This window comes from Rhinoraja longicauda, chromosome 24 (genome assembly GCF_053455715.1).
Source record: "Rhinoraja longicauda isolate Sanriku21f chromosome 24, sRhiLon1.1, whole genome shotgun sequence".
Taxonomy (NCBI): Eukaryota; Metazoa; Chordata; class Chondrichthyes; order Rajiformes; family Arhynchobatidae; genus Rhinoraja; species Rhinoraja longicauda.
In genome coordinates, this window is record NC_135976.1 from 34,233,505 (window position 1) to 34,261,443 (window position 27,939).

Genomic DNA, 27,939 nt, shown 5'->3' on the forward strand with positions numbered 1-27,939 from the left:
ACTTTGTGTCTATCCATGCATGTTCTCCAGAGATGCTGCATGACCCACTGAGTTACGCCAGCACTTTGTGTCTATCCATGCATGTTCTGCAGAGATGCTGCAGAGTTTTACTCCAGCACTTTGTGTCTATCCATGCATGTTCTGCAGAGATGCTGCTGAGTTCCCCCAGCACTTTGTGTCTATCCATGCATGTTCCCCAGAGATGCTGCAGAGTTTTACTCCAGCACTTTGTGTCGATCCACGCATGTTCTCCAGAGATGCTGCATGACCCACTGAGTTACGCCAGCACTTTGTGTCTATCCATGCATGTTCTGCAGAGATGCTGCAGAGTTTTACTCCAGCACTTTGTGTCTGTCCATGCATGTTCTCCAGAGATGCTGCAGAGTTTTACTCCAGCACTTTGTGTCTGTCCATGCATGTTCTCCAGAGATGCTGCTGAGTTCCCCCTGCACTCTGTGTCCACGTGGATGTCCCTGTCAGTCACGGGCAGGGTGGGCGGGACCGGATGTGAAGTGGGCGTGGAGCTTCCGCTGGCCGAGGCGGGTCCAAGATGGCGGCGAGATGGCGGCCGCCCGTCACCGACTGACCGCCTTCCCCGCCGTCTCCAGCGCCCCGGTCCCGGCCCCTTGTGCGACCAGCAGCGATGGACGGGCGTTAGTGTGTGTGTGAGTGAGTGAGTGAGTGGGGCGGGGAGGGGAGGGTGAGACGATGAGGAGGGGGAGCGCGGGGCCAGCGCTTCCAAAATGGCGGCGGCTCGGCTGCTGCGGCCGCGGCCCCAGACCCGTCCCCCAACCCAGGCCCTCCAGCCCAGCCGCTCCCGCAGCATGCACCAACCCGCCGGCACTGCCCATCCCACTCACACCGCTGCATTCCCCTCCGTGCAAAAAAGGCAAAGCGTCGCGGGTGCAGAAACGTTGGGGCTGAGGCCAGAAAATGCGTGCAAAGGTCACGAGGGGGGGGGGGGGGAGAGTCTCCGAGGGCTAGCAGGGGCACGACGGGCCGAACGGGTGGATGGCAGTGAAATGTTCAATATAGTCAAGTCAATTTTATTTGTATAGCACATTTAAAAACAACCCACGTTGACCAAAGTGCTGTACATCAGTTCAGGTACTAAGAAAACGAACATACAATGGCACACAAACATAAACAGTTCACAGCGCCCCCTCAGAGGGCCTCAAAATGTAGGGCGTAGGAAAGAGATTTAATCACTACTCTCCTCGCTCCGATCTGCGCGAACCACCCCATAGTGGTGTTTGTGCGGTAATCAACCAGAACTGCAGATGCTGGTTTAAATCGAAGGTAGACACAAAATGCTGGAGTAACTCACACAGTGGGACAGGCAGCATCTCTGGACAGAAGTTTCAGGGTCCAGACCCTTCTTCGGATTCAATTTAGGGTATTGCGTTCAGTGCTCCTGCCGCACCTTCATGAGCATAAGTGATAGTACAACATGGCCATTCGGCCCATCAGGTCTACTCCGCCATTCAATCATGGCTGATCTATTTCTCCCTACTAACCCCATTCTCCTGCCTTCTCCCCATTACCCGTGACACCCATACTAATCAAGAATCTATCTATCTCTGCCTTTACAGGTATGTAGGTTAATTGGCTGGGTAAATGTAAAAAATTGTCCCTAGTGGGTGTAGGATAGTGTTAATGTACGGGGATCACTGGGCGGCACGGACTTGGAGGGCCGAAAAGGCCTGTTTCCGGCTGTATATATATGATATGATATGATATGATAAAACACCCATTGACTCTGCAGCCTTGTAGGCAATGAATTCCACAGATTCCCCCCCCCCCCCCTAAAGAAATTCCTCCTCATCTCCTTCCTATAGGAATGTGCTTTTATTCTGAGGCCATGATGTTTCGTCCTAGATTCACCCACCAGTGGACACAAGCTCTCCATACCCACTCTCTCCAGGCCTTTAGACTGGAGAAACCACACACTGGGTGGCTAATTTATTGAGGAGCTCAATTTCTTCACAAATATGACAATAACATCCTTTTCAGTTTGCCATGTTTCCAATGGTGTCTAAAATAATTTTATTCAAACTGCTGGTCTTTAAAGTAATTGTTACCTTGACAAGTAGAAACAAGGAACTGCAGTTGCTGGATTACAAAAATGGACAAAAATTGCTGGAGTAACTCATCGGGTCAGGCAGCATTTCTCTGGAGAAGGATAAGTGACATTTTGTGTTGAAACCCACCCTCGATTCTTTGGGTCAAAACCCTTCAATGGATAGGTAGAAGGCAGGAGAATGGGGTTGAGAGGAATAGATTGATCTGCCATGATTGAATGGCAGAGAGAATGCGATGGACCGAATGGCCTAATTCTGTTCCTGACTTTTCAGGTTAGGACCCTTCTTCAGAGATGAGATCGCAGATTTTTAGAAATACAGAGTGGAAACAGGCCCTTCGACCCACCAAGTCTGTGTCGACCCGTGATCACCTCGTACACTAGCAATATCCTACAGACTATTTACTGAGGCCAATTAACCTGCAAACCTGAATGTCTTTGTGATGTCGGAGGAAACTGAAGCACCCAGAGAAAACCCATGCAGTCACAGGAAGAACGTACAAACTCCATACAGACAACATGCGCTGTCAGGATCGAACCCAGGTCTCTAGTGCTGTGAGGCAGCGACTCTACCGTGCGCTACTTAGTGTCATAGGGTCTCTGATGAGGTAGATGGTAGGTCAGGACCGCTCTCTAGCTGGTGAGAGGATGGGTCAGTTGCCTGATAACTGCTGGGAAGAAACAGTCCCTGAATCAGAGGTGTGCGTTTTCACACTTCTTTCTGCGCCTCTTGTCTGATGGGACAGGGAAGAACGGTGAGAGTGGGCAGGGTGCGACTGGTCCTTGATTATGCTGTTGGCCTTGCCGAGGCAGCATAAGCTATAAATGGAGTCAATAGAAGGGAGGTCGGTTTATGTAATGGTCTGGGCTGCGTCCACAATTCTCTGCAATCTTGCAGTCTTGGATGGATGTGTTCCCAAACCAAGCTGTGATGCATCCCGATAAAATGCTTTCCGCGGCACATCTATAGATGGTGAAAATTGCTGGGAACATACCCATTCCCAATCTGACCTTTCTGTCCTGTACCTCCTCCGTTGTCAGAGTGAGGCTCAGCGCAAATTGGAGGAACAGCATCTCATATTTCGCATGGGCAGTTTACACCCCAGCAGTATGCACATTGAGTTCTCCAACTTTAGATAGTTCCTCTTTCCCTCTCTATCCCCTCCCCCATCCCAGTTCTCCCTCTAGTCTTCCTGTATCCTACTACATCCTATCTTTGTCCCACCCCCTCCCCTGACATCAGTCTGAAGAAGGGGCTCGACCCGAGACGTCACCCATTCCTTCTCTCCAGAGATGCTGCCTGGCCCGCTGAGTTACTCCAGCATTTTCTGCCTACCTTCGATTTATACCAGCATCTGCAGTTTCTTTCCTAAATACGGAACTTCCTAAGCCTTCTAAGGAAGTTGTGGCGTTGGTGTGATTTCCTGTCCATTGCTTCAATATGGGTGGTGCTAGAGAAGTTGTTGGTGATATTTACTCCTAGGAATTTGAAGTTTTTAACCATCTCTACTTTTGGTCTGGGATCTGTCGATAGTTTGTCCCCCATGATGGATGCAGGGTGATTATTAAAGGGGAGAGTGGTTCAGAGATAGTCCAGATCAATTTGAGGGCAGGTGGGAAGTTAGTGGTAAAGTTGATGAAAGTCAACTTTTGACAGTCGTCGAGGGTTGGGGAATGGTGCCGGTGTACATTTGGAACATGGGCTTTGTGTTTTGCTCAAGATTCCAGCATCTGCAGTTCCTCGTGTCACCAAGTAATAATGGCCAGTGATGTGATTTGTTTTAATGGTGTGAGTGGATCAAAATTGGACAGTGCACTAGGTTCTGGATACAAAAATGAGTTATACATTTGCAGAAGATAGACATAAAAAGCTGGAAGAACTCAGCGGGACAGGTAGCATCTCAGGAGAGATGGAATGGGTAATGTTTCAGGTTGAGACTGGTCACCCATTCCTTCTCTCCAGAGATGCTGCCTGTCCCGCTGAGTTACTCCCAACTTTTTGTGTCTATCTTCTGCAAATGCTTCAGCTTTTTGTATCTACAGTTTAAACCAGCATCTGTAGTTCCTTCTACATTTGCAGATATGTAAGCAGCATAAACACTGCAAATGTAAAATTTGTACCAACTGTTTTCAAAGTTGTGGTTGCTCTTTTAAGGAAGTGAATGCATCTGGCATTAAAATATGTTCTTGTAGTCTCTGCAATATTTCATAAACACTTTGCGGCTTCTACAGATGTGTTGCTTTGTTGTAGTGGTATGTTTTGACTCTTGTGAATCTTAGTTATACAGAAAAAATGCTCATTCACAAGTATACTTATGAATTTTGTTATGATTTATTCAGTCGGGCAGAGTTTGATTATGTTGATTAGTTGGTAAATTCTGCAGAGGTTGCGAGCAAATGAATGGCATTGTTTTGTGTTACTGTGTGCAGCTGTGCATTTTTGTCAATTTTAGGGTCTGATTAACTTGTGAATGAAATGTGTGGGTTGAATGCAAGTTGAGTGGTATTTTGTTCATCTGTATTTGTATTGGGACTCAGGGTTTTAAAGCAAGATTAGAAACATAGAAAATAGGTGCAGAAGTAGGCCATTCGGCCCTTTGAGCCAGCATCAACATTCAGATGCTGCCTGACCTGCTGAGTTACTCCAGCATTTTGTGAATAAATACCTTCGATTTGTACCAGCATCTGCAGTTATCTTCTTATACTTCAATATTCACTTCTGTTTGGTGGATTCTGAGGTACCTCACAAGTAACTGCGGATGGGAGAGATGGTGTCTGATGCAGTGTGGTGTGTGTGGCTGTTTGTGAGTTGGTGTGTTCCTGTAGTGTCCACTGGGTTTCTGTGTGACCTTGTGTTTCTCAGCACCACCCCAAATGTTCCTTCTCTACTTTAAATGACAATGGGCCAGGAATGTCCTTGATTACCTGAGAATGTTGCATTTCACTAAGGAAGCTTTGTAGCAACAAAGAACCCCAGATGCTGGTTTCTACCAAACTCAGACACGGTGCTGGAGTAACTCAGCGGTTCAATAGACAATAGGTGCAGGAGGAGGCCATTCGGCCCTTCGAGCCAGCACCGCCATTCAATGTGATCATGGCTGATCATTCTCAATCAGTACCCCGTTCCTGCCTTCTCCCCATACCCCCTGACTCCGCTATCCTTAAGAGCTCTATCCAGCTCTCTCTTGAATGCATTCAGAGAATTGGCCTCCACTGCCTTCTGAGGCAGAGAATTCCACAGATTCACAACTCTCTGACTGAAACAGTTTTTCCTCATCTCAGTTCTAAATGGCCTATGATTTGGTCTTTGATTTGGTTGTTGAGGCCGGTACTATAACAACATTTAAAAGACATTTGGACAGGTACATGGATAGGAAAGGTTTAGAGGGAAATGGGCCAAACGCGGGCAGGTGGGATTTGTGTAGATTGGGTATCTTGGCATGAGAAAGTTAGGCTGAAGGGCCCGTTTCTGTGCGATGTGACTTGTATGTTAAATATGTTTATAATTAATTTCACTCCTCTCCTTACCTGCAGGCAAAACCCTGTCAACATGACAACGGCATCCACATCTAAACCATATACATCATCTGATAATCCATGCAGTATATCAGCAGAAAAGGTTGGCCAGGTAATGTGTATCAAAACTACAGATTCTCCATTGTAAACATGGCTTAACATTTACAGTTCTTGTCAGTTGTGATGGTGGGTTTGTGCAATGCAATGATTGGTTTGGTTCACTATTGCCATGAGTACCAAGTTACAGTTTTGCGTGCTATCCAGGGAAATTATTACCAAACGCGAATACATCAGGTAGTGCTAAAAAGAGAAAATAGATAGCATGTTACATCTACAGAGATGGTGCAGATTAAAAAATAGTACAAGGGGCTTCATAAGGAAGATCAGAAGATTGGGAATAAATCCGTAGCGTCTGAGAGGTTAGATCAAGAGTCTAATAAAAGTGGGGAAGACGCTGTTCCTGAATCTGGTGGTATGCGGTTTCAAGCATTTGTCTTCGGTCTGATGGGAGAGGGGAGAAGAGGGAGTGGCTGAGGTGTGAGTAGTCCATGATTATGTTGGCTTTTTTGAGGCAACATGAAGTGTAGAAGCAGTCAATGGACTGAATACTGATTTATGTGATGGACTGCGCTGTATTCACAATTCTCTGCAATTTCTCTGCTGTCTCTTAGCTGAGCAGTTTCCATATCATCCAGAGAGGCCACTTTACACAATGCATCTGTAGAAATTAGTATACCCTGTGCTTATTACAAAAAATGCAGGGAATGGAGGGATATGGGTCACCTACAGGCAGAGGAGATTAGTTTATCTTGGCATAGTGTTCAGCACGGGCATAGTGGGTAGAAGGGCTATTCCTATACCATTTCTCAACCCAAATTATTAATAAACTTGAATCTGGAGTTTCATTATGATTTGCATTATTAGTGCGTGTTGCTTGCAAGACCAAATTCCCGGAATGGCGGGACTATCGTATGTTGAAAGACTGGAGCGACTAGGCTTGTATACACTGGAATTTAGAAGGATGAGAGGAGATCTTATCGAAACGTATAAGATTATTAAGGGGTTGGACATGTTAGAGGCAGGAAACATGTTCCCAATGTTGGGGGAGTCCAGAACAAGGGGCCACAGTTTAAGAATAAGGGGTAGGCCATTTAGAACGGAGATGAGGAAAAACTTTTTCAGTCAGAGAGTTGTGAATCTGTGGAATTCTCTGCCTCAGAAGGCAGTGGAGGCCAATTCTCTGAATGCATTCAAGAGAGAGCTGGATAGAGCTCTTAAGGATAGCGGAGTCAGGGGGTACGGGGAGAAGGCAGGAACGGGGTACTGATTGAGAATGATCAGCCATGATCACATTGAATGGCGGTGCGTACAGGCTCGAAGGGCCGAATGGCCTCCTCCTGCACCTATTGTCTAAATCGAATAGTGAAAGGCCTGGATTGAGTGAATGTGGAGAGGATGTTTCCACTCATTGCAGAGTCTAGGACCAGAGTTCACAGCTTCAGAATAAAAGGACGTACCTTTAGAAAGGAGGAATTTCTTTAGTCAGCGTGGTGAATCTGTGGAATTTATTGCCACAGACACCTGTGGTGATCAAACCAATGGATATTTTAAAGAGTGAGATTGACAGATTCTTGATTAATACAGGTGTCAGTGCTTTAGTGGGAGAAGGCAGGAGAATGGGGTGGAGAGGGAAAGATAGGTCAGCCATGATTGCATAGCAGAGTTGACTTGATGGGCCGAATGCCCTAATTCTGTTCCCAGAACATGTAAACATGAAATAAATGCTTCTTTGTTGAAAATAATTCCTTTTTGTTTTTCTGGCTAAGTATAAAAGTGCATGTAGATAACTGATGTGAATTTAAATGTTTTATAAATTCATAATCTAGTGTGCGGTTCTGTTTTGTTTTCCTCTTTAGATAAGGCCAAAGGTGCCTCTGCTGACCATTCTACATGAAGCAGGTGCATCAGGGGAAACCTTCACATTGAAGGAGGTAAAACAGCAGTCGAATGTTTTAATGATATTAATAAAGCTTCCAAAGAGTATGTGCAAATTATAGATAGATATAATGTTCACTACTGTTCAGGAAGTCACAGTGACGCATCGGTAGAGTTACTGGCTCGCAGCGCCAGAGATCCAGGTTGTTCCATTTTATGGGTGTTGTTTGTATGGAGTTTGTACGTTTTCCCTGTAACCACGTGCGTTTTCCCCAGGTGCTCCGATTTTCTCCAACATTCCAAAAACGTGCAAGTTTGTAGGTTAATTGGCTTCTGTAAATTGTCTCTAGTGTGTCGGATAGAACTAGTGTACGGGTGACTTGGTCAATGGACAATAGGTGCAGGAGGAGGCCATTCGGCCCTTCGAACCAGCACCGCCATTCACCGTGATCATGGCTGATCATGCATAATCAGTACCCCGTTCTTGCCTTCTCCCCATATCCCCTGACTCTGCTATCATTAAGAGCTCTATCTAACTCTCTTGAGAGCATCCAGAGAATTGGCCTCCACTGCCTTCTGAGGCAGAGAATTCCACAGCTTCACAACTCAATGAGTGAAAAGGTTCTTCACTTCACTCGGTTGGTGCGGACTCGGTGGGCTGAAGGGCCTGTTTCCACGCTGTATCTCTAAACTAAACAAAACCAAAGTCCAGAATCAATTATCCTTTCTTTTGAACATGATCTCATTTCTTGTTGGGCTCAGATAATTTGTTGAGGAAGTGTTTCAGAATCATAGAATAGTTAAGTGTATTTTCTAGCCGCTGTGGTTGCATTGGTTGTAGATCATACGACATGGAAACAGGCCTTTCGGCCCAACTAGTCCATACTGATCAAGATGCTGATCTCAACTAGTCCCTGTTTGGCTAATAATGGGTGAATAGTAGCCAGTTGCATTGCTTACCGAGTACCTCTAGTGTTAAAAAAGGGTACTACTGCACTGATCAAAAGTTACAGCAGGATATTGATCAACTAGGTATGTCAGACGAGGATAGCGAAATGATGTTCATTTCAGGATGGACACAAAATGCTGGAGTAACCCAGCGGGTCAGGCAGCATCTCGGGCTAGAAGGAATGGGTGACGTTTCGGGTCGAGGCCCTTCTTCAGACTGAAGAAGGGTCTCGATCCGAAACGGCACCCATTTCTTCTCTCCCGAGATGCTGCCTGACCTGCTGAGTTACTCCAGCATTTTATGTCTACCTTCGATTTTAACCATGATCTGCGGTTATTTTCCTACACATGATGTTCAGTTCAGATAATGGCGAGATGATGCATTCTGGAAATCCAACCAGCGTAGGACTTGCACAATGTACACTTGGGACTCTGGAGAGCATAGGGAACTATAGAACATAGGAGTACAAGTACTTACCTCCCTGAACCAGTGGACATAGATTTAAGGTGAGGTGGGAAAGATTGAATAAGAACCTGAGGGGTAACTTTTTTACCAGTCCATTTCTTTTACACATGGGGCATGTTGGTCGATGTGGGCAGGTTGGACAGAAGGGCCTGTTTCCACGATGTCTGACTCTATGAAAGTGACGTCACTGGTAGATAGGGTGCTGAAGAAGGCGTTTGGCATGTTGGCCTTCTCAGTCAGGGCATTGAGTACAGGAGTTGGGACGTTTTGTTGCAATTGTGCAGACATTGATGGAGCTGCACTATTGCGGACAATTGTGTTTGCAAAGGAGCCATTAAGCTGCAAAGAGTGCCACGGAGATTTGCAAGAATGTTATGAGGACTCGAGGGACTGAGCTGCAGCAAAAAAAATTGACAGGTAAGAACTTTATTCCTTGGAGTTTAGGTGACTGAGCACTTGAAAGCGGTCCATCAAATCATGAGGGGCATAGATAAGGTGAATGTATGCGGTCTTTTCACCAAGGAAGGAGCATCAGAAACTAGAGGGCATTGGTTTAGGGTCAGAGCAGAAAGGTTAAAAGGGAAGGTAGACACAAAACGGTGAAGTAACTGCGGGTCAGGCTGCATGACCCACTGAGTTACTCCAGCATTTTGTGTCCTGCCTGACCCACTGAGTTACTCCAGCATTTTGTGTCTGCCTTCGATATGAACCAGCATCTGCAGTTTTTTTTCCTGCATAAGTTTAAAAGCGATCCGTGGGGCTGGTAATGTTTGACTCCTATTGATACAACCTATTATTATACAACTTGTCATGATACGACCTATTGAATGACAGTATTGCCAACAATGTTCTTATCCTGAATAACTATTAGAAGAAATCTCCCTGTATTTGAAGCTCACCTTGATTTGTGATGTTTTCTTTGTGCAGGTAATGTATTATCTTGGTCAGTATATAATGTTAAAGCAACTCTACGATCAACAGCAGCAGCACATTGTGTATTGTGGAAATGATGCACTTGGAAAAGTATTTGGAGTCCAAAGTTTCTCTGTCAAAGATCCGAGGTAAAGGCGATTGTTTTAAATTGTTTTATTCTCTGGACAGCATCAAGGTGGTTTTGAAAGGGAGACACTGGAGTAACTCAGCATCTCCGGAGAACATAGATAGGCGACGTTTCAAGCTCGGACCCGTCAGAGATGTTGCCTGACCCACTGAGTCACTCCAGCATTTTAAGTATTATTTTGTAAACGAGCATCTTTAGTTCCTTGAAAGAGAGTGCATGAAGAGTCTGATGAACCTGAAGAAGAGTGTGGAGGGGATGTTTCCACTAGTGGGAGAGTCTAGAACTGGAAGTCATAGCCTCAGAATTAAAGGACGTTCTTTTAGGAAGGAGATGAGGAGAAATTTCTTTAGTCAGAGAGTGGTGAATCTGTGGGATTCTTTGCCACAGAGGGCTGTAGAGGCCGTCAGTAGATATTTTTAAGGCAGAGATAGATAGATTCTTGATTAGTTCAGGTGGCAGAGGTTATGGGGAGAAGGCAGGAGAAGGGTTAGGAGGGAAAGATAGATCAGCCGTGATTGAATGGCGGTGTAGACGATGGGCCGAATGGCCTAATTCTACCCCTATCACATGACTTATGACTAAGGGTGTCGACCCGAAACGTCGCCTATTTTCTCCAGAGATGCTGTCTGACCCGCTGAGTTACTCCAGCTTTTTGTGTCTATCTTCGGTTTAAACCGGCATCCACAGAAGTTCCTTGCTATGCACACCGACTTCAATTATCTGTTTGATTTCAAAAGCTAAATTTAATTGTTTTAACTGACAGGCGACTGCAAAATGTATAAACAGATTAATCCTAAACTTGACTGCCGTTCTGACTTTGGGTTTCAGCCTGGGTTTACATTTTAAGAAAAAAAGACACAAAGTGCTGGAGTAATTCAGTGGCAGCTCTGAAGACCATGGATAGTTGGCATTTCGGGTCAGGGCGCTTCTTCAGACTGATTTTATGTGTGTGGTGGGGGGGAGGGGAGACGGGAGACATTTCCAGTCTTGACTGACCATTGCAAACATGTTATTTTGAGGAAGAAGGGTCCGACCCTCGACCCGAAACGTCACCTCTCCAGGGTTGCTGCTTTACTTACTTACTGAGTTACTCCAGCACTTTGTGTCTTTCCTTGGTAAATCAGCATCTGTACTTCATTGTTTCCACATGCTATTTTGGGGAGTGAGTTTTTTGATTGGTTTCACTAAGTTGTGAATTCAAGTCAACTCAACGCAAAACTAAAACATTTTTTAAAAGATTAAATACACATGTTACATTTTGAGATTTTTACTTTATCTTTTAAATTCTAAGCAACGTTGAAGAGGGCAGCATTTGGGATTGTTTCATATGCTATTACAGTCTGGCAGGATGGTGATTTAAAATGTAATGTACCATGAACTGAAGCATGCTGTACTACAGCAGAATGTCACCGAGCATTATATGTCTGAATTTACACCAGCTTTTTGGAAGGCCAATTCGTGCAAACGGTTCTTTGATGGCAACATTTATAAACAACTTTGTTTTACTTTCAACATGAATGCCAACATAGATGCTTAGGAAGGTTCATTCTTTTAGAAACATATAAAATAGGTGCAGGAGGAGGCCATTTGGCCCTTCGTACCAGCACCGCCATTCATTGTGATCATGGCTGATCATCCGCAATCAGTACCCTGTGCCTGCTTTCTCCCCATATCCCTTGATTACGCTAGCCCCATGAGCTTTATCTAACTCTCTTAAATTTATCCAGTGAAGTGGCCTCCACTGCCCTCTGTGGCAGAGAATTCCACAAATTCACAACTCTCTGGGTGAAAAAGTTTTTTCTCACCTCAGTTTTAAATGGCCTCCCCTTTATTTATAGACTGTGGCCCCTGGTTCTGGTTTTAACTTGTTACCTACTGACTGAAGCAATGATGTGACTTGCAGCATTTAACCAGGAACTTGTTCTCTTACAGCCAGTTGTATGACATGCTTTCAAGGAACCTGATAGCTGCCAATTTTCAAGGTGCGTATATGTTTTGTTACCTTGTCATTTTACTGAAGCATACAATTGCTGTTGAAGGATAGATAAATGGGGAGGGGGGGAGTCGTGTAGAAATATGTGGTAAATCAACCCCGTCGTGGCAAAAGTGAAATGGTGGATTTATCAGCGTACATTGATTAAGATCATTCCAGTCTTGCAGAACCGTGACCGTTTAGAAAGAAGCAAATGGCGAATAAAAGGTTTGAAAGAATACGCGTACTGAATGTCTGCAGCGAGATGACTATCCGTACACGCTGGTCTATCATGGTGCCGTTCATAGGCTGAACTTGTGTGAATGGGCTGGTGTTTCATGGAAAGGGAAACCGCATCTGAACGATGGTTACAGCTATTAATGCGGGCATCTGCCAGCACCTTGTTGAGAGGCAGAAAGACCCTGTGGATTGAACAGAGAGCATAGAACAGTAGTACAGTACAGCACAGGAATAGGCCCTTCATGCCGACATTCCAGGTTAAATTATCTCCTCTGGCTGCACGTGATTATATCCATTCCCTGCATATTAAAATTCCACGGTCATATCTACCTCCACCATCAATCCTGGCAGCCGTTCCAGGCACCCACTGCTCTGTAACAAAAACTTCCTCTGCTCATCTCCTTTAAACTTTGCTCCTCTCATCTTAAAGCTATAGAAACATAGAAAATAGGTGCAGGAGTAGGCCATTCGGCCCTTCGAGCCTGCACCGCCATTCAATATGATCATGGCTGATCATCCAACTCAGTATCCCGTACCTGCCTTCTCTCCATACCCCCTGATCCCTTTAGCCACAAGGGCCACATCTAAATCCCTCTTAAATATAGCCAATGAACTGGCCTCAACTACCTTCTGTGGCAGAGAATTCCACAGATTCACCACTGTGTGGAAAAAAAACTTTCTCATCTCGGTCCTAAAAGACTTCCCCCTTATCCTTAAACTGTGACCCCTATGTCCTCTAGTCTTTGATATCCACCCTGTGGGGAAAAAAAACATTTTGACTGTCTACCCTATGTCTCTCTTTATTTTATACTTAAAATTTGATATATTTAGGTTGAAGATTCTCACGAGTTGCAATATTCTAGTAGAAGGTTTGCAAGGCATGGATTCTCAGTCACAACCTCCAATGAGTTGCTGTATTTGTTTCCCATTAAAGTTGCTGTAGAAATCAAAGAGTTTGTTCCTTTAGTCCGTAAATTGTTGGAAAACAAGAACAACAGTTATTTTATTTTCTCCCACGTGCCTTTTTTTTAGTTTCTCAATTCAGAATACGTTTCTCTTTTTGAACTGGCTTCGACATTACATTCACACACTCTTGATTTATCTTCCACTATTTTTCACAAACCTTGAATCTCATCGTCTGAGGTGATGTATTGCTGAATTTTAGGTTTTATTGTCACGTGTACCGAGGTGCAGTGAAACGCTTTCGACCGGTTGGCACGCAACAAAAACTTTTCACTGTACCTCGGTACATGTGCCAATAAACGAAACTGAATAAACCAAGTCTAACTAACAATAAACTAAGTCTGAAGAAGTCTCGACCCGAAACTTCACCTGAAACTTCTCTTCAGGGATGCTGCCTGTCCCGCCCGCTGAGTTACTCCAGCTTTTTGTGTCTAATCTTAAACTAAAACTAAACTGGATTTCTCTTGTGCAATTACTGCCAGCAGCTTATAGGGCAAAGTAGTTTAACGTTCAAAGAGCACAACAAAACCTTTAACTAATTGGGCACACAGCCTGATTCCCTTATTTACAGATTCTCAGCCAGTATATTTTTGCAAATAATTTATAAATTAGTGATGAATGTAATGGGATAGTTTCCGACTTGAAAATAATTAAATTGAAAAGGAATTAATGCTGTAGTGTATGGCTTAGAGTCTGGATCAGGAAATGAAACTGAAAGTTCTGAAGTAGAACTGATCTAATTTCATCGCATTGCAGTTCTGAAACTGATAATCTAATGCCAAATAACTGCTGCTGCATGCTTCCTAGCTGCATGCAATTTATTTTCCTGATTCGCCCGAATTAACAATCCATAGTGTAATTAGTTTGTTTTGATTTTTAAAAATCTGTGCGTGTTGTTCCAGCTCTTTATCCTTGACTCTGCACAGTTAATCAGATGTAGTACAAATGGCTCATGCTTGTAGTGGCATCAAATGACAAATGAGTCCACCAAGGTGGTTGCAATATCCACCAGATTTTCATTTGAGATGATGAGAACTCTGGTCCCTGAATTATGTTGATGACAGCCAACCAAAATGCACAAGTTTAGTTTAGGGACATAGCATGGAAGCAGGCCCTTCGGCTCCCTGGGTCCAGGCCGACTACTGATCATTTGTTCACAGTAGTTCTATGCTATCCTGCTTTCACATCCACTCCCTACACACCAGGGAAGATTCTACAGGACACAGTTAACCTTCATACCCGCAAGTCTTTGAGATGTGGGGAGGAAACCCAGGTGCTCTCAGGGAGAACGTTCAGTTTAGCTTATTGTCACGTGCAGTCTCCACACAGACAGCACCCGAGGTCAAGATCGAACCCGGGTCTCTAGCGCTGTGTCACTGTGCTGACAGTGGCTCGGATGTGGCAGCAGTTGTAACTGACCTGCTGGCATATTCCATTGTAAGTGCCACCAGGCTCAGAATTGGCATGCGATGTGGATTCCTGAGCAATTCTCTTTCATTCGACAGTAGAGTATTGGCTGAGTGAGCGCTAGATACATATGAGGGCATGTACCTTTTTAATCTAATTGCATTTGTCGGATTGGTTTTAAGGTATTTTAGTTTTACTTTCCCCCCAAATTTAAATTCCCTCTGATTTTAATTACTTTTTACTACTGTGCGTTCTTAAGGCGACACAGTGGCGCAGCGGAAGATTTGCTGCGTCACAATGCCAGAGACCCGGGTTCGATCCCGACCTCAGGTGCTGTCTGTACGCTCTCCCTCTGACTGTGTGGGTTTTCTCCGGGTGCTCCAGTTTCCTCCCAAACTCCAAAGACGTACAGGTTTGTAAGTTAATTGACTTCGGTAAAATTGTGTGTAGGTGCCTGGTGTCCGGGTTGATTGCTGGTCGGTGCGGACTACGGTGGACCATAGGACCTGTTTCCGCACTGTAGGTCTACTTTGAGTTTTTGCATGTGAGGAGCATTCTGAGTTTGCTCAGATGGGGCATGATTTAGCCAGCTGGCAAGGTTGGATCTCCACTTGTTTTGTGAAGGTAGTTGTTTGGTTTCCGCATTCCCCCCGTTCCCCATCCCAACCCTCTCCCCAAAGAATCACTTTGTGCAAGGTCCTTGTGCCGTGCATGCTCTGGTGTTTTTAGCTGGGGATAGGGTGGTAGCTTGGAAAAGCAAGTTGCTACCTGAGGATGCAGATTAGGTAAGCACATACCCAGCTAGGGTTGCCAACTTCCTCACTCCCAAATACGGGACAAGGTGAAGTCACCGCCCCGCGCCCCACGTGACCTCACCCAGCCAGAGGCCACGTGCTCCCGCTCCACCAATGGCAGCAGCCCGGGCCGGGCGGAGCGGGAGCACCTGGCCGCTGGCTGGGTGAGGTCACGTGGGGCGCGGGGGTGGTGACATCACCCTTTGTCCCGTATTTGGGAGTGTGGAAGTTGGGACCCCTACTAATACGGGACAAGGGCGGTCCCGTACGGGACAAACTAATTTAGCCCAAAATACGGGATGTCCCGGCTAATACGGGACAGTTGGCGACCCGATACCTAGCACACGAATCAGTAACCCACCATTGTGGCAGCAATCTCTGACACGCTGTTGTGGTTGATTTACACTACAAGGGTTTTAAAACAATGAAAAGAGAAATGTGTACAATATACTCATTCTTGGAGCGGCATATTTTTTTTAAGAGAACTAACATAACGTGCAACATTATTTATATGTGCATTATTCCCCCACCCCATCCCCTTGCCTCTGTTTTATTGCCCTTATAGGTCCCTGCTGCCGCTACATTTTCTTCTGCCAGCATGTTTTTGGTTGCAGACTTCAGTGACTGCTTTCAGCTTTGCTAGCTGACAGAAGCTGCCCTCCTGCAGGGTGGAACTGGTGCTGCCAGTCCACCCCCTTCCCCAAATCGAGAGTGAGCACTCCACTGCAAGGTGCTCGCGTCTGGCAGTCTGGCCAAGAACTGATGAGATTTCGCCTGCAGTAGTCTGAAGAAGGGTCTCGACCCGAAACGTCACCTATTCCTTTCCTCCAGAGATGGTGTCTGAGCCGCTGAGTTACTCCAGCTTTTTGTGTCTTATCATCAAGCATTGATGAGGCTCCCCTCCAAGTGGGGGCAGGTGAGTTGGAATGTCAATCAATGCCTGAATTTGAACTCCAACCTCCTGGTGTATACTCCATGTGTGGCCTTTCAGTGGCTTCTTCCTAATCTGTCCCCATTTCAGCATATAAACATTTACAGACTCCTCTCTATCTCCCCCTAAAACTGGCATCTTTCAGGGCAGAACATTTTGGTAGGAAGGTGATCTTAGTTTACGTTTAGTTTATTATTGAGATGCGGTGAAAAGCTTTTGTTTGCATGCCCAGCAGTCAAAGAAAAGACTGCATGAATACAAACCATCCACAGTGCACAGATAAAGGACAAAGGGTATAGCATCATTTAGTGCCAAGATTTTAGACTGCTGAGGAATTAATACAATCCAAAAATGATGTTCTTTTCAATCTATATCTACATCCTCTGATCTGCATTTCTGCTAGATGCTCCTTAAAATCAAAACATCAATAAGTTTGCATCAGTTTTCATTTGGAACAAAGTGTACCATGAGGCAGAATGGCTGCTTGAATTAAATTGTGCAAAGCAAGGTGTTTTTTGTTGTTGTCTTTTTATACCACCAGATGTGTAATCATAATTCATTGGAGTGTGTACGTAAAGAACCTCAAATAGACATTGAAGCATAAAATGAGTACTTCATCCATATAATTTTATTATGCAGTGTGTCGAAAGCGAAGAACTTTGCTCAACTGGATGATGAGTAAAGTTTAGGATTTCAACATTTCCTTTTAAAACAGCGCAAAAAAAGAGTTTGCAAATAGATTTAGCACAGCAGTCAAACAATGGGAAAACCAAGTTTAATGCCAAAAGAAATGTGTAGGAAGGAACTGCAGATGCTGGTTTACACTGAAGAAGGGTCTCGACCCGAAACGCTGTCCATTTGTTCTACCCAGAGATGCTGCCTGTCTTGCTGAGTTACTCCAGCATTTTGTGCCAATTTTTAGATGCAGAAAGCTTATATTATAAAGCTTCAGCGTAATGAATGTAAAGTACAAAATGAAACGTCTGAAGAATTAGAAGCCTTTTTCTTCACTTGCACTAAAAAATATCATTTAAATCCCCACATTAATTGTAGATCTGCAGTTCGGTCTCTTCTGCATGGAAGGATGGTGTGTTATTGAGCATTGGAATGGGAGAGGAATATTAATAAGGGAAACTTCATCTTTCTTCCTTGTTTTTTTAAAATCAGTGATCGAGGTTGAGTGGTAATGCGCACTGAGTTCCCAATGCTTATTGTGAGAATGGTTAATATTGGGGAAGGTGTTTTTCTTTCTTTGTTTTGCCTGCAATGCAGATGCTGCACAGACCTGCACACTTGTAAAGGATACGAAATGCCTGCCTATGAGGGAAGACCAGCCGAAGGTAAACTACTGTGTGCTTTGTTTCGTACAGAGTGGCCCCGTCTCTGTACTTCCCGCCTGAGATCAGGCGGGTGGGACAGAGCCACCTTCTCTGTTTTTTATCAGAGTTCTCTTCTCTGTCGTTTGGTAGGATGCAGCATCTCTCTCCCTGTTCACCTGGCCTCAGTTTGTGAAAGATGGCAGAAATATGAAGGCTCCTTGTCAACTCGAAGAAGAAAAGCATTGTAAATGTTTGAGGGGAGTGAGGGAGAAGCTCGGACTGTAAATTGGGCGGCGCCTAACTGCGTTCTACGTTTTCACCACCACCTCTCCCCACGGTCATTTTGATGTGGCTGTGGGAAAGCCTGTGTTTGTGCCTGGCCCCTTAACGTAAAGAACACTGCATTATCATTTAACTTTCAAATGACTTTTCATGATTTTCAACAAGAATGATAACAGAGGATCAGACACCGAGGGGAAAACCACCCCAAAATTCTGGAGAACTCAGAGGGTCAGGCAGCGTCTCTGAAAACCATAGATAGACGTATAACTCCGTACAGACAGCACCCGTAGCCAGGATCTAACCCGTGTCTCCACAGCGCCAGAGACTCCGCGTTGATCCTGGCTACGGGTGCTGTCTTCATGGAGATTGTACGTTCTCCCCGTGACCTGCGTGGGTTTTCTCCGAGATCTACGGTTTCCTCCCACACTCCAAAGACATATAGGTTTGTAGGTTAATTGGCTTGGTATAAATGTAAATATTGTCCCTAGTGTAGGATAGTGTTAATGTGCTGGGATCGCTGGTCGGTGCGGACTAGGTGAGCCAAAGTACTTGTATCTCTAAACTAAAGATGACATTTCGTGAAGGGTCCCGACCTGAAACATCATCTATCCTTGTCCTCCAGAAATGCTGCCTGACCTGCTGAATTGCTGCAGCACTTGGCAGTGATTCCAACCTCCCTAGAATAATTTACTTACAGTTTCCACTCTTGTCCAGATTCAGGACATTCTGTACAAAACATAAACTTCAGGTCCGAAGGGTCTCGACCCGAAACGTCACCCATTCCTTCTCTTCAGAGATGCTGTCTGTCCCGCTGAATTAATCCAGCATTTTGTGTCTATCTTCGGTTTAAACCAGCATCTGCAATTCCTTCCTACACATTTACTCTCATCTCCTCTGCCTGCACATGATCCATATCCCTCCATTCCCTGCATATCCACATGCCTATCTAAAAGCCATACGTTCACCTGTCCTAATACACTTGGAAACCTTAATCAACATAATATAAGGGTCTCGACCCGAAACGTCACCTATTCCTTCTCTCCAGAGATACTGTCTGACCCGCTGAGTTACTCCAGCTTTTTGTGTCTACCTTTATATTTTGACAATTAGTGGAAATTGCCCTGTTGTCAATTTTTTGCCTTTTGGAAATTTGCAATTAATTATTATGACAGTTTATTTAAACCCAGCTTGGTGAGGTGGATATGTTTGAATCGCAATTTGGCAGGTCAAACTGAAAGCGGAAACGTTTAAACGATTATGTATTCATGTACGGAAGTATCGTGCATGGATCTACACTGCACCACGAAGGCGTGCTTTTTACAGCTCATTATAATTGTGATTACTCGTGTTCCCTCTCTAATTTGCAGAAACAGCTTCTCCACCATCCCTCCCACAGTTGGATTTGATGTGACTGTGGAAAAGCCTGACTTTGTACAGGCCCTTTAACGCAAAGAACATTGCATTATAATTTGGCTTTCAATCAGTAACGGGTGTGACTTTTCCGTAGGAATTTCAATTTACAGATAACTCTGAACCTCCAAATTTCAAGGGGTTGGATTCTGCCTTTTTGTATGCACAAAGGTCGGTGATGGATTGGAACTGCTACATCCTATTCCCAATCAAAGATAACCATGTAAACATTGGGCTTCGACCTTTGTCTTCCCCACACAGTGCCCTGCATCAGGGGAACGTGAAGAAACGCCAACTGCCTGCAACGTACCCACTCCCGCTACCTCACACTTAAAAAGAAAGAACCCTGAATCAGGTCTGTGACTTTCTATCGTCTCTCAGTCTGAGGTTCCACAACATATATTTATTTACAGGCTGTCAAGGGTCATACAGCACGGAAACAGGCTCCTTGGGCACAGCTTGACCATTTTGAATAAGATGCCCCACCTGAGCGGCTCCCACCCGCCTGCCTCTGGCCCATCTCCCTCTGACCCGTTGCTATCCATGTAACCCATGTAAACCGAGTTTTCAAGCGAGAGTTAGACATAGCTCTTGGGGTTAACGGAATCAAGGCATGTGGGGAGAAAGCAGGAGCGGGATACTGATTGAGAATGATCAGCCATGATCATATTGAATGGCGGTGCTGGCTCGAAGGGCCGAATGGCCTACTCCTGCACCTATTTTCTATGTTTCTACCTGTCCAAATGTCTGTAATAAATATTTTAAATCCAAAAGTAGCAGATATAATATACATTATGCACTTAAATGTAATATATATTGATAGACAAGAGGACTCATGTTGGATGTGATTGGGGACTGAACTCTGTTGCCGGCACCCACCATTAGCATCGAGCTTTCCTGAGGCAACTCGAGCAGGAACATAGAACAGTACAGCACAAGAACAGGCCCTTCGGCCCACAATGTCTGTGCCGAACTTGATGCTGGGACCAATGCTTATCTGCCTGCACCTAACCCATATCCTTCCATTCTCTGCATATCTGTATGCCTATCTAAAAGACATCCATATGCCCATCCAAAGACCATCCATTAATGTTTCCCCATGCCCATCCTCTTTGCTCACTGGCCAACTGGTGAGATTGTTGGTTAGATGCTGCGGTGGATTTTAGAAGCTCCATTAAGCCTTTTTATTTTGTTCCATTCTTGTAATTTAAAGATTCTTTGTACGACATCTATTTATTTAAGAGCTATGATACTTCAATCCTGAACTTCGGAAAATTTTGAACCCAATGGTAGCTGTCGGCACGGTGGCGCAGCGGTAGAGTTGCTGCCTTACTGCGCCAGAGACCCGGGTTCGATCCTGACTACTGGTGCTGTCTGTACAGAGTTTGTACGTTCTCCCCGTGATCTGCATGGGGTTCCTCTGGGAGCTCCGGTTTCCTCCCACACTCCAAAGACGTACATGTTTGTAGGTTAATTGGCTTGGTAAAATTGTCCCTGGTGTGTGTAGGATAGTGTTAGTGTGCCTGGATCGCTGGTCGGCGCAGACTCGGTGGGCCGAAGGGCCTGTTTCCGTGTTGTATCTCTACTGAAGAAACTAAGCTGAACAATGAGTTTGGGATAAAAGGAATGTGTTCAATTTTGTAGATGAGTCTCGAACAGATGAACACATTGAAGCTAAAAGGTTGAAAGCAGATAATGTTTCTGATCTGTGGGACACTGCCGGACTGCCCTGGTGGTTTATTAAAACCTTGCGTAGTAATTATGGAAGCAGGAAAAGCGGATCAACTGATATTCACAGCAACCAGGTGAAGTGGTTTCTATTTTCACTTACTCGGTAGCTTGTTTTGTTTGTACATTACACTCTTCTTGTGAACACTCCTAATTCGAACACTTTCTCCTGGACGTGACAGCAGAAGCAGTAATGAGGCAACATCAAAATTAGGGGTTTGAGGCACCATACTGGTAAAGGCTCTGTCGATTAACAAGTGCGTGATCTCCCACCTATCCCCAATCAGAATTAGAGTCATACAGCTTGGAAACTTGCCCACACCGACCAACATGTCCCATCTACACGAGTTCCACCTGCCCACATTTGAATCATATCCCTCTAAACCTGTCCTATCCATGTACCTGTTTACGTTGCGCCTCAACTACCTCCTTTGGCGGCACGTTCCATATACCCACCACCCTTTCTGTTAAAAAAAACAGTTGCCCCTCCGATTCCTACTAAATCTTTCCTCGCTCACCTTAAACCCATGTATCAGTCTGAAGCAGGGTCTCGACCCGAAACGTCACCCATTCCTTCTCTCCAGGGATGCTGCCTGACCTGCTGAGTTACCCAGGCATTTTGTGTCTATCTTGGGTGGGGAGAGGATGTTTCCACGAGTGAGAGAGTCTCGGACCAGAGGTCATAGCCTCAGAATAAAAGGACATTACTTTAGGAAGGAGATGAGGAATTTCTTTAGTTAGAGGGTGGTGAATCTGTGGAGTTCAATTGCACAGAAGGCTGTGGAGGATATTTTTAAGGCTGAGATAGATAGATTCTTGATTAATACGGATATCAGGGGTTATGGGGAGAAGGCTGGAAAATGGGGTTAGGAGGGAGAGATAGATCAGCCACGATTGAATGGCGGAGTAGGCTTGATGGGCCGAATACCCTAATTCTGCTCCTATCACTTCCGAGCTTCTCCATGATGAGCCACGTGGCCCGCCCTTGCCCCTGTGTTGTCCGTGTGAAGATGTCACGGGTGGTGTACCGAAGGATCACTTGCTGGATCAGCCTCGCCGCAGTCGAGCAAGACTTCATCCTTAACGTTGCGTTTTGACTCCGCAGGATTTAGACACTGCCGTTGTCTCTGACTCCACCGATGATCTGTGGTTTCTCAATGAACCTGCTGCTGACCAGGGCAACACGGACACCAAGCAGGACAATGTTGAGTTGAAAGGGAAAGATGATTATGAGGGTCAGGTGGAGGAAGGCAAAGACACCGATCACAAGGAGGTAGGCTAAATCTAATTTCAGACAGAAATGAGCCTGGACATATGTGCCCTGCGACACCCTTCCCCCTGGCCCCCAACTTGCAAAGACTTGAACTGTTGAATGGGGGGTCGGCTATTTTGATCTGCTTCTGCATATCAAGTTTAAAGATGTTTCAGTGCAATACATCTTTGAGAAGCTGCGGATTTGATCATCACTGACTAATAAGATTGTTCATTTATATTATTTCAAAAAAACTTGCACCATGTATTTTAAACAAAATGAATGAACCTTGCTTGCATTTGGAAAGTTTTTGTGTTGGAAGTAATGACAGCAGGTGGTTGAAGATGTTTTTATCTTGGTCGTTGTTTGTCTCAGGTTAAAAAAGTGCTCATTTCCTGACCGCAGAGGAACCTTGAATTGGGAGAGGAAACTAAGTCCAAATAGATGCCGTAAAGGTCTCTTCTCCGAAGGCTCTTAATTTCCCAAGAGGAAAATGAGCTTGTGGGCAACTAACTCGGTTAAATGCCCTGAATTTAGCATAAACTGCTTGCAATTCAACAAGCTCTGTCCTAGGACACGCAAGGATGAAATGTCCTGGGAACGTTTTACTCTGGTGCGATATGGCAGCACTTCACTGAAGTTGATATATCACCAGTTGTGTGTAGACACCTTTACTTTGCATCTAACCTCTGGCATATCACTCAGAAGTGTTCAATACTCGTACCAGGTAAAAAAAAAAACATCATTCCCAAAATCATTATCATCCTTCACCGTCAAAGTGAAAAGTCGGTAACACTAAACACGGAGCAGCCAAGGTAAGAATCACTGTGCACCTCATCACCATTTAGCGAACCGCACTTTCAGCTTAGCAGCAGTTATCTTGGTATGAGCTTGGTTGTGATTTGCCCACCTCCCTTTCAAAGGTTATTGGAGTTACAGTATTTGAAGCAGTAAAGGACCCACCGTGCTCGGGGGACGATACTGACACTGAAGTCTCCGAAGTGGCCGACGATCCCCAAGATTCAAAGGTACGGCTTTGCGTTTTGACCAGCCCTAGAGTTTTGCAATACCCGCTGCCGTCTCAAAAGGTCATCACCACCAGACTTGGAAACAGCATCTTTCCCTCTGAAAAGCAGCCAACGTACTCAAAGGTCTTGTCCCACCCCAGTCATTCCTTCTTCTCCCTGCTCCTGTCCGACAGAAGGTACAGGAGCTTGAAAGCGCGCACCACCAGACTCGGGAACAGCTTCTTCCCCTCTGCTATCTGGCTTCTGAAAGGCCCTTCCATAAGCTAGGGTACTGTCCGATTCGCCTTTACCCCATTGTGCACAGTCCATGGAACTGACGCTACGATGCTGAGAACTATATTCTGCACTCTGTATCTTCCCCTTTGCTCCACCTACTGTACTTTATTGTATTGATGTATAGTATTATCTATAGGAAAGAACTGCAGATGCTGGTTTAAATCGAAGATAGACACAGTCTGAAGAAGGGTCTCGACGTCGCTCATTCCTTCTCTCCAGAGATACTGCTTGTCCCACTGAGTTACTCCAGCATATAGTATTATCTGATCTGATTGGATAGCTATCCAACTATCTTTCAATCAACCCCCCCTAACTGCATTCACCTATCACTTGCCAGTCTTTGTCCTGCCCACAGTCAGTCCATCAGTCTGAAGAAGAGTCCCAACCTGAAACGTCACCTATCCATGTTCTCCAGAGATGCTGCCTGACCCGCTGAGTTACTCCAGCACTCTGTGAAACGTCACCTATCCATGTTCTCCAGAGATGCTGCCTGACCCGCTGAGTTACTCCAGCTCGTGTAAATATTTCTTCATTTTGCTTCCCTGTATGGTATAAAATGGTTTATGTTTTGCTATAAACCATTGATCAGATATATGGTTTGCAAGTTAGTGTTGGTGATGGAAGTCAACTTTACTGTAATAATGTTTTGCCAAGTATTTGTTCAATGTAAAACTATGTTGTGGTCTTTCGGCAAGTCTGGTCTGTTTCCATGTGGTTCCAAGGATCTGTGATGACTTATGATACTTGCTTTTCCTTCTAGGGCTCTTGGAAATGTACCAAATGTGGGCGATTTAACCCCTCTCAAAAGCAGTACTGCCTCCAGTGCTGGGCTCTTCGTAAAGGCTGGCACCTTAATTGTCCCAAGTTTGTACCTTGCGTTTCTGACCCCTCCATTGTTGGTTTTGTGGAGACTGAGGATGGTGAAGGTGAAGGGATCGACGTTCCCGACTGTCGGCGCTCCATCTCGGAGCCGCTGCCTCGGAGCGAAGAAGCCAAACACAAGGACAAGGGGAAGCACCCCCAGTGTCGCTCCTCCGGCTTTGCGGGGAGACGTCTGCAAGCGTCCACCTCGAGCCTCAGCTTACACGGGAGCAAAGAGGAGCTGGGATCTTCGGGTGAAGAGACGAGGCTGAAATTGATGGGATCCTTGCAGCTCCAGAGGAACCGCCTGGGGCCCTGTATCCTGTGCGGCCTGCGGCCCAGGACTGGGAATATCATTCACGGAAAGACGGGACACCTGGTGGCGTGCTACGCGTGCGCCAAAACGCTACACAAGCGAAAACTGCCTTGCCCTGTCTGCGTGCAGCCCATCAGTACAGTCATTAAAACCTTCGTAGGCTAAGCGTCTTGCTTGGATAGATCCCTGTAGGATGCATAGAACTGAACGTGAAGCATCACCACTCTGGAGCAGAGCTACTCAGAATAAGGGTCTTGTCCTGAAACGTCAGGTTCTCCAGAGATGCTGCCTGACTCGCTGAGTTAGTCCAGCACTCTGAAACGTCACCTATCCACGTTCTCCACAGATGCTGCCTGACCCGCTGAGTTAGTCCAGCACTCTGTGAAACGTCACCAATCCACGTTCTCCAGAGATGCTGCCTGACCCGCTGAGTTACTCCAGCACTCTGTGAAACGTCACCTATCCATGTTCTCCACAGATGCTGCCTGACCCGCTGAGTTACTCCAGCACTCTGTGAAACGTCACCTATCCATGTTCTCCACAGATGCTGCCTGACCCGCTGAGTTACGTGAGACATGCATTATATGTCTCATCTTCGGTTTAAACCAGCACCTGCAGTTCCTCCCGTCACATACTCAGATTGCAGATGCACCTCAGTATCCTGTGTCGCAACAACGTGTGTGTAATGAAAGTGACCTATTCCTTCAGACTAGCTGCCTATTTTGACCATTCCCAGGCAGTGTTTTGCCATGAACTTACTGCCATGGTTCCTCTACATAGCTTTCTAAAACAAACACTGCCGGTGGGGGAAAGACGAGCACCTTTCGAAGCTACTTTTACTCAATGACTTAATCAGCGGTGAGACTGGACGGGAACGGATGAGTGTAATTAAATTACCGAGACCATCACTTAGTCTTTGCTGCTTGAGCGGGCGACATTTAATGTAACGCTCACTGCCGCCAGTCCACCCAAACTGCCGCCAGTCCACCCAAGCTGCCGCCAGTCCGGAGGTGAGATGAAAGTTTAAAAGTATTTTGAGGTTTTCACACGATGGGATACTTACTCCAACCTCGTAACTGAGTGAGGAGTTGACCGCGATATTTATTTGCACAGTTTTTTTGAGCATCGTTTCCGGCTCTTTGTGAATAGTCCAGATACCTAAACAGTTTGCCACGTTTATTTCCTAAAGTTCTGTTCGTTAAATAGGTGCAAAATAATGAAGTTGGCTCGGGTGATACTTACATTTGCGTTGAAAGATTTACAATTATACATTCGCTGGAGACAGAAGATATTTTTCTCTGGCTCGAGCTTGGAAGGATAGCGTTGTTTAGGATTGTACTTCCCGCTACATTATGTGTGACCGTCACATTCCTTAGCGTCCCAGCGCCATGCAACATTGGGAAGACATCCTATATAGAATTCTAAAAACACTAATGTCGTAATCAGTATTAAGCAACAGGTGGCGAGCACGTTCCACGTATGTAAAGCTCCTTAGAAACAAGTGCGCCCATAAATTCCAGTAGCAGGTTTACACCATTGAAACATGGAAAAACAGGTGCAGGAGGAGGCCATTCAGCCCTTCCAGCCAGCACTGCCATTCAATATGATCATGGCTGATCATCTAAAGTCAGCACCCCGTTCCTGCTTTCTCCCCATATCGCTTGATTCCTTTAGCCCAAAGAACTAAATCTAACTCTCTCTTGAATACATCCAGTGAATTGGCTTCCACTGCCTTCGGTGGCAGAGAATTCCACAGATTCACAATTCTCTGGGTGAAAAAGTTTTTCCTCATCTCAGTCCTAAATGGCTTAACCCCTTATTCTTAAACAGTGACCCCCTGACCCATCAAGTCCACTCCGCCATTTAATCGTGGCTGATCTATCTCTCCCTCTCGATCCCATTCTCCTGCCTTCTCCCCATAACCCTTGACACCCATACTAATCAAGAATCTGTCAATCTCCACTTAAAAAATACCTACTGGCTTGGCCTCCGCAGCCTTCTGTGACGATTCCACAGATTCACCACCCTCCGACTAAAGAAATTCCCCTCATCTCCTTTCAGCTTTCTTTCTGAGGCTGTGGCCCCTGGTCCAAGACTCCCACTAGTGGAAATATTCTCCCCACATTCACTCTTATCCAGTGTGTCAAGATACCAGTGCATTTTAGTGCGAAGCTTCACCAGTAAGGGGGCTTCTTTATCCTGACATCGTGAAGCCAGCAAGCACTGTTCCAAATGCAGTTCTGGTTTGCAAAGAAAATTAACAATCCTGTCGTATTTTGAACACGTAAGAAAACGCTAATTTGAATTTAATGTCCCAGCATAAGTGTTGGGACTGTGCTATATTTTCTCTTATGCCTTACAATGACGTGTGTATAGTCAGTTCACATGGTTTTCATTCCAAAGTCTGCACTGCCATTGTGTGTCACGGCACCCCTCAGCCATATCCTTCTCTTCCAACTCACGTTGAAAACATGTAATTTACCTGAAAATTGTGCTCACAGTTTGAATTCAGTGAAAGAAAATTTGCAACAATGTTAATAAAAGATTTGACTATTTATTATCAAACCTCACTGCTTCTTATTTAGCCATCCGTCAGTTTTTTAGTTAATGTGGAATTCGTCATTTAGAAATAATTCAGGCAAGACACCATGGTGGCGCAGTGGTAGAGTTGCTGCCTCACAGCGCCAGAGGCCCGGGTTCCATCCTGACTGTGGGCGCCGTCTGTATGGAGTTTGTACCTTCTCCCCGTGACCTGCGTGGGTTTTCTCCGGGATCTCCAGTTCCCTCCCACACTCCAAAGACCTTTCTTAAGACTGAGCGTCGGGGAGAGGGAGTTACAGAGAAAAGGAATTGTAAGAAATCAAAAGAGATGCAGATCAAGGAAAATGTAGAATAAATAGACCATTGTTAGCTGGGAGTGGGTAACAACAAAGCAAACAGAGATAACGTGTAATCAGGGGGACAGTCAGGCTGCTTGGAGAACTGTGAAGGGGAGGGGATGGAGAGAGAGGGGAAGAAAGGGTTACTTGAAGTTCGAGGTCAATGTTCATACCGCTGGGGTGCAAGCTGCCCAAGCGAAATATGAGGTGCTGTTCCTCCAATTTGTGTTGGGCCTCATTCTGACAGTGGAGGAGGCCCAGGGCAGAAAGGTCAGT

At 45.4% G+C, this 27,939-nt stretch overlaps 1 protein-coding gene across 11 annotated transcripts; it reads left to right on the forward strand.

Annotated features, from left to right (window-relative positions):
• Positions 1-525: 525 nt before the first annotated feature.
• On the forward strand, positions 526-27,329 carry mdm4 (MDM4 regulator of p53). 11 transcript variants are annotated; one of them, XM_078421049.1, is made up of 12 exons: positions 552-665; positions 2,355-2,623; positions 5,615-5,708; positions 7,513-7,587; positions 9,873-10,006; positions 11,938-11,987; positions 17,585-17,652; positions 19,585-19,678; positions 20,968-21,128; positions 22,157-22,324; positions 23,227-23,331; positions 24,368-27,329. In XM_078421049.1, the coding sequence occupies exons 2-12, from the start codon at positions 2,559-2,561 to the stop codon at positions 24,947-24,949; spliced, it is 1,596 nt and encodes a 531-aa protein (XP_078277175.1). In that variant the 5' UTR covers positions 552-665; positions 2,355-2,558; the 3' UTR covers positions 24,950-27,329. The 11 variants fall into 11 exon arrangements, 9 of the variants coding, with proteins under 9 accessions (XP_078277173.1, XP_078277174.1, XP_078277180.1 ...); XM_078421050.1 differs by having other exon boundaries at positions 602-669; XR_013548872.1 differs by lacking the exons at positions 2,355-2,623; positions 24,368-27,329 and adding an exon at positions 22,679-23,118 and having other exon boundaries at positions 526-665.
• The last annotated feature ends 610 nt before the right edge of the window (positions 27,330-27,939 follow it).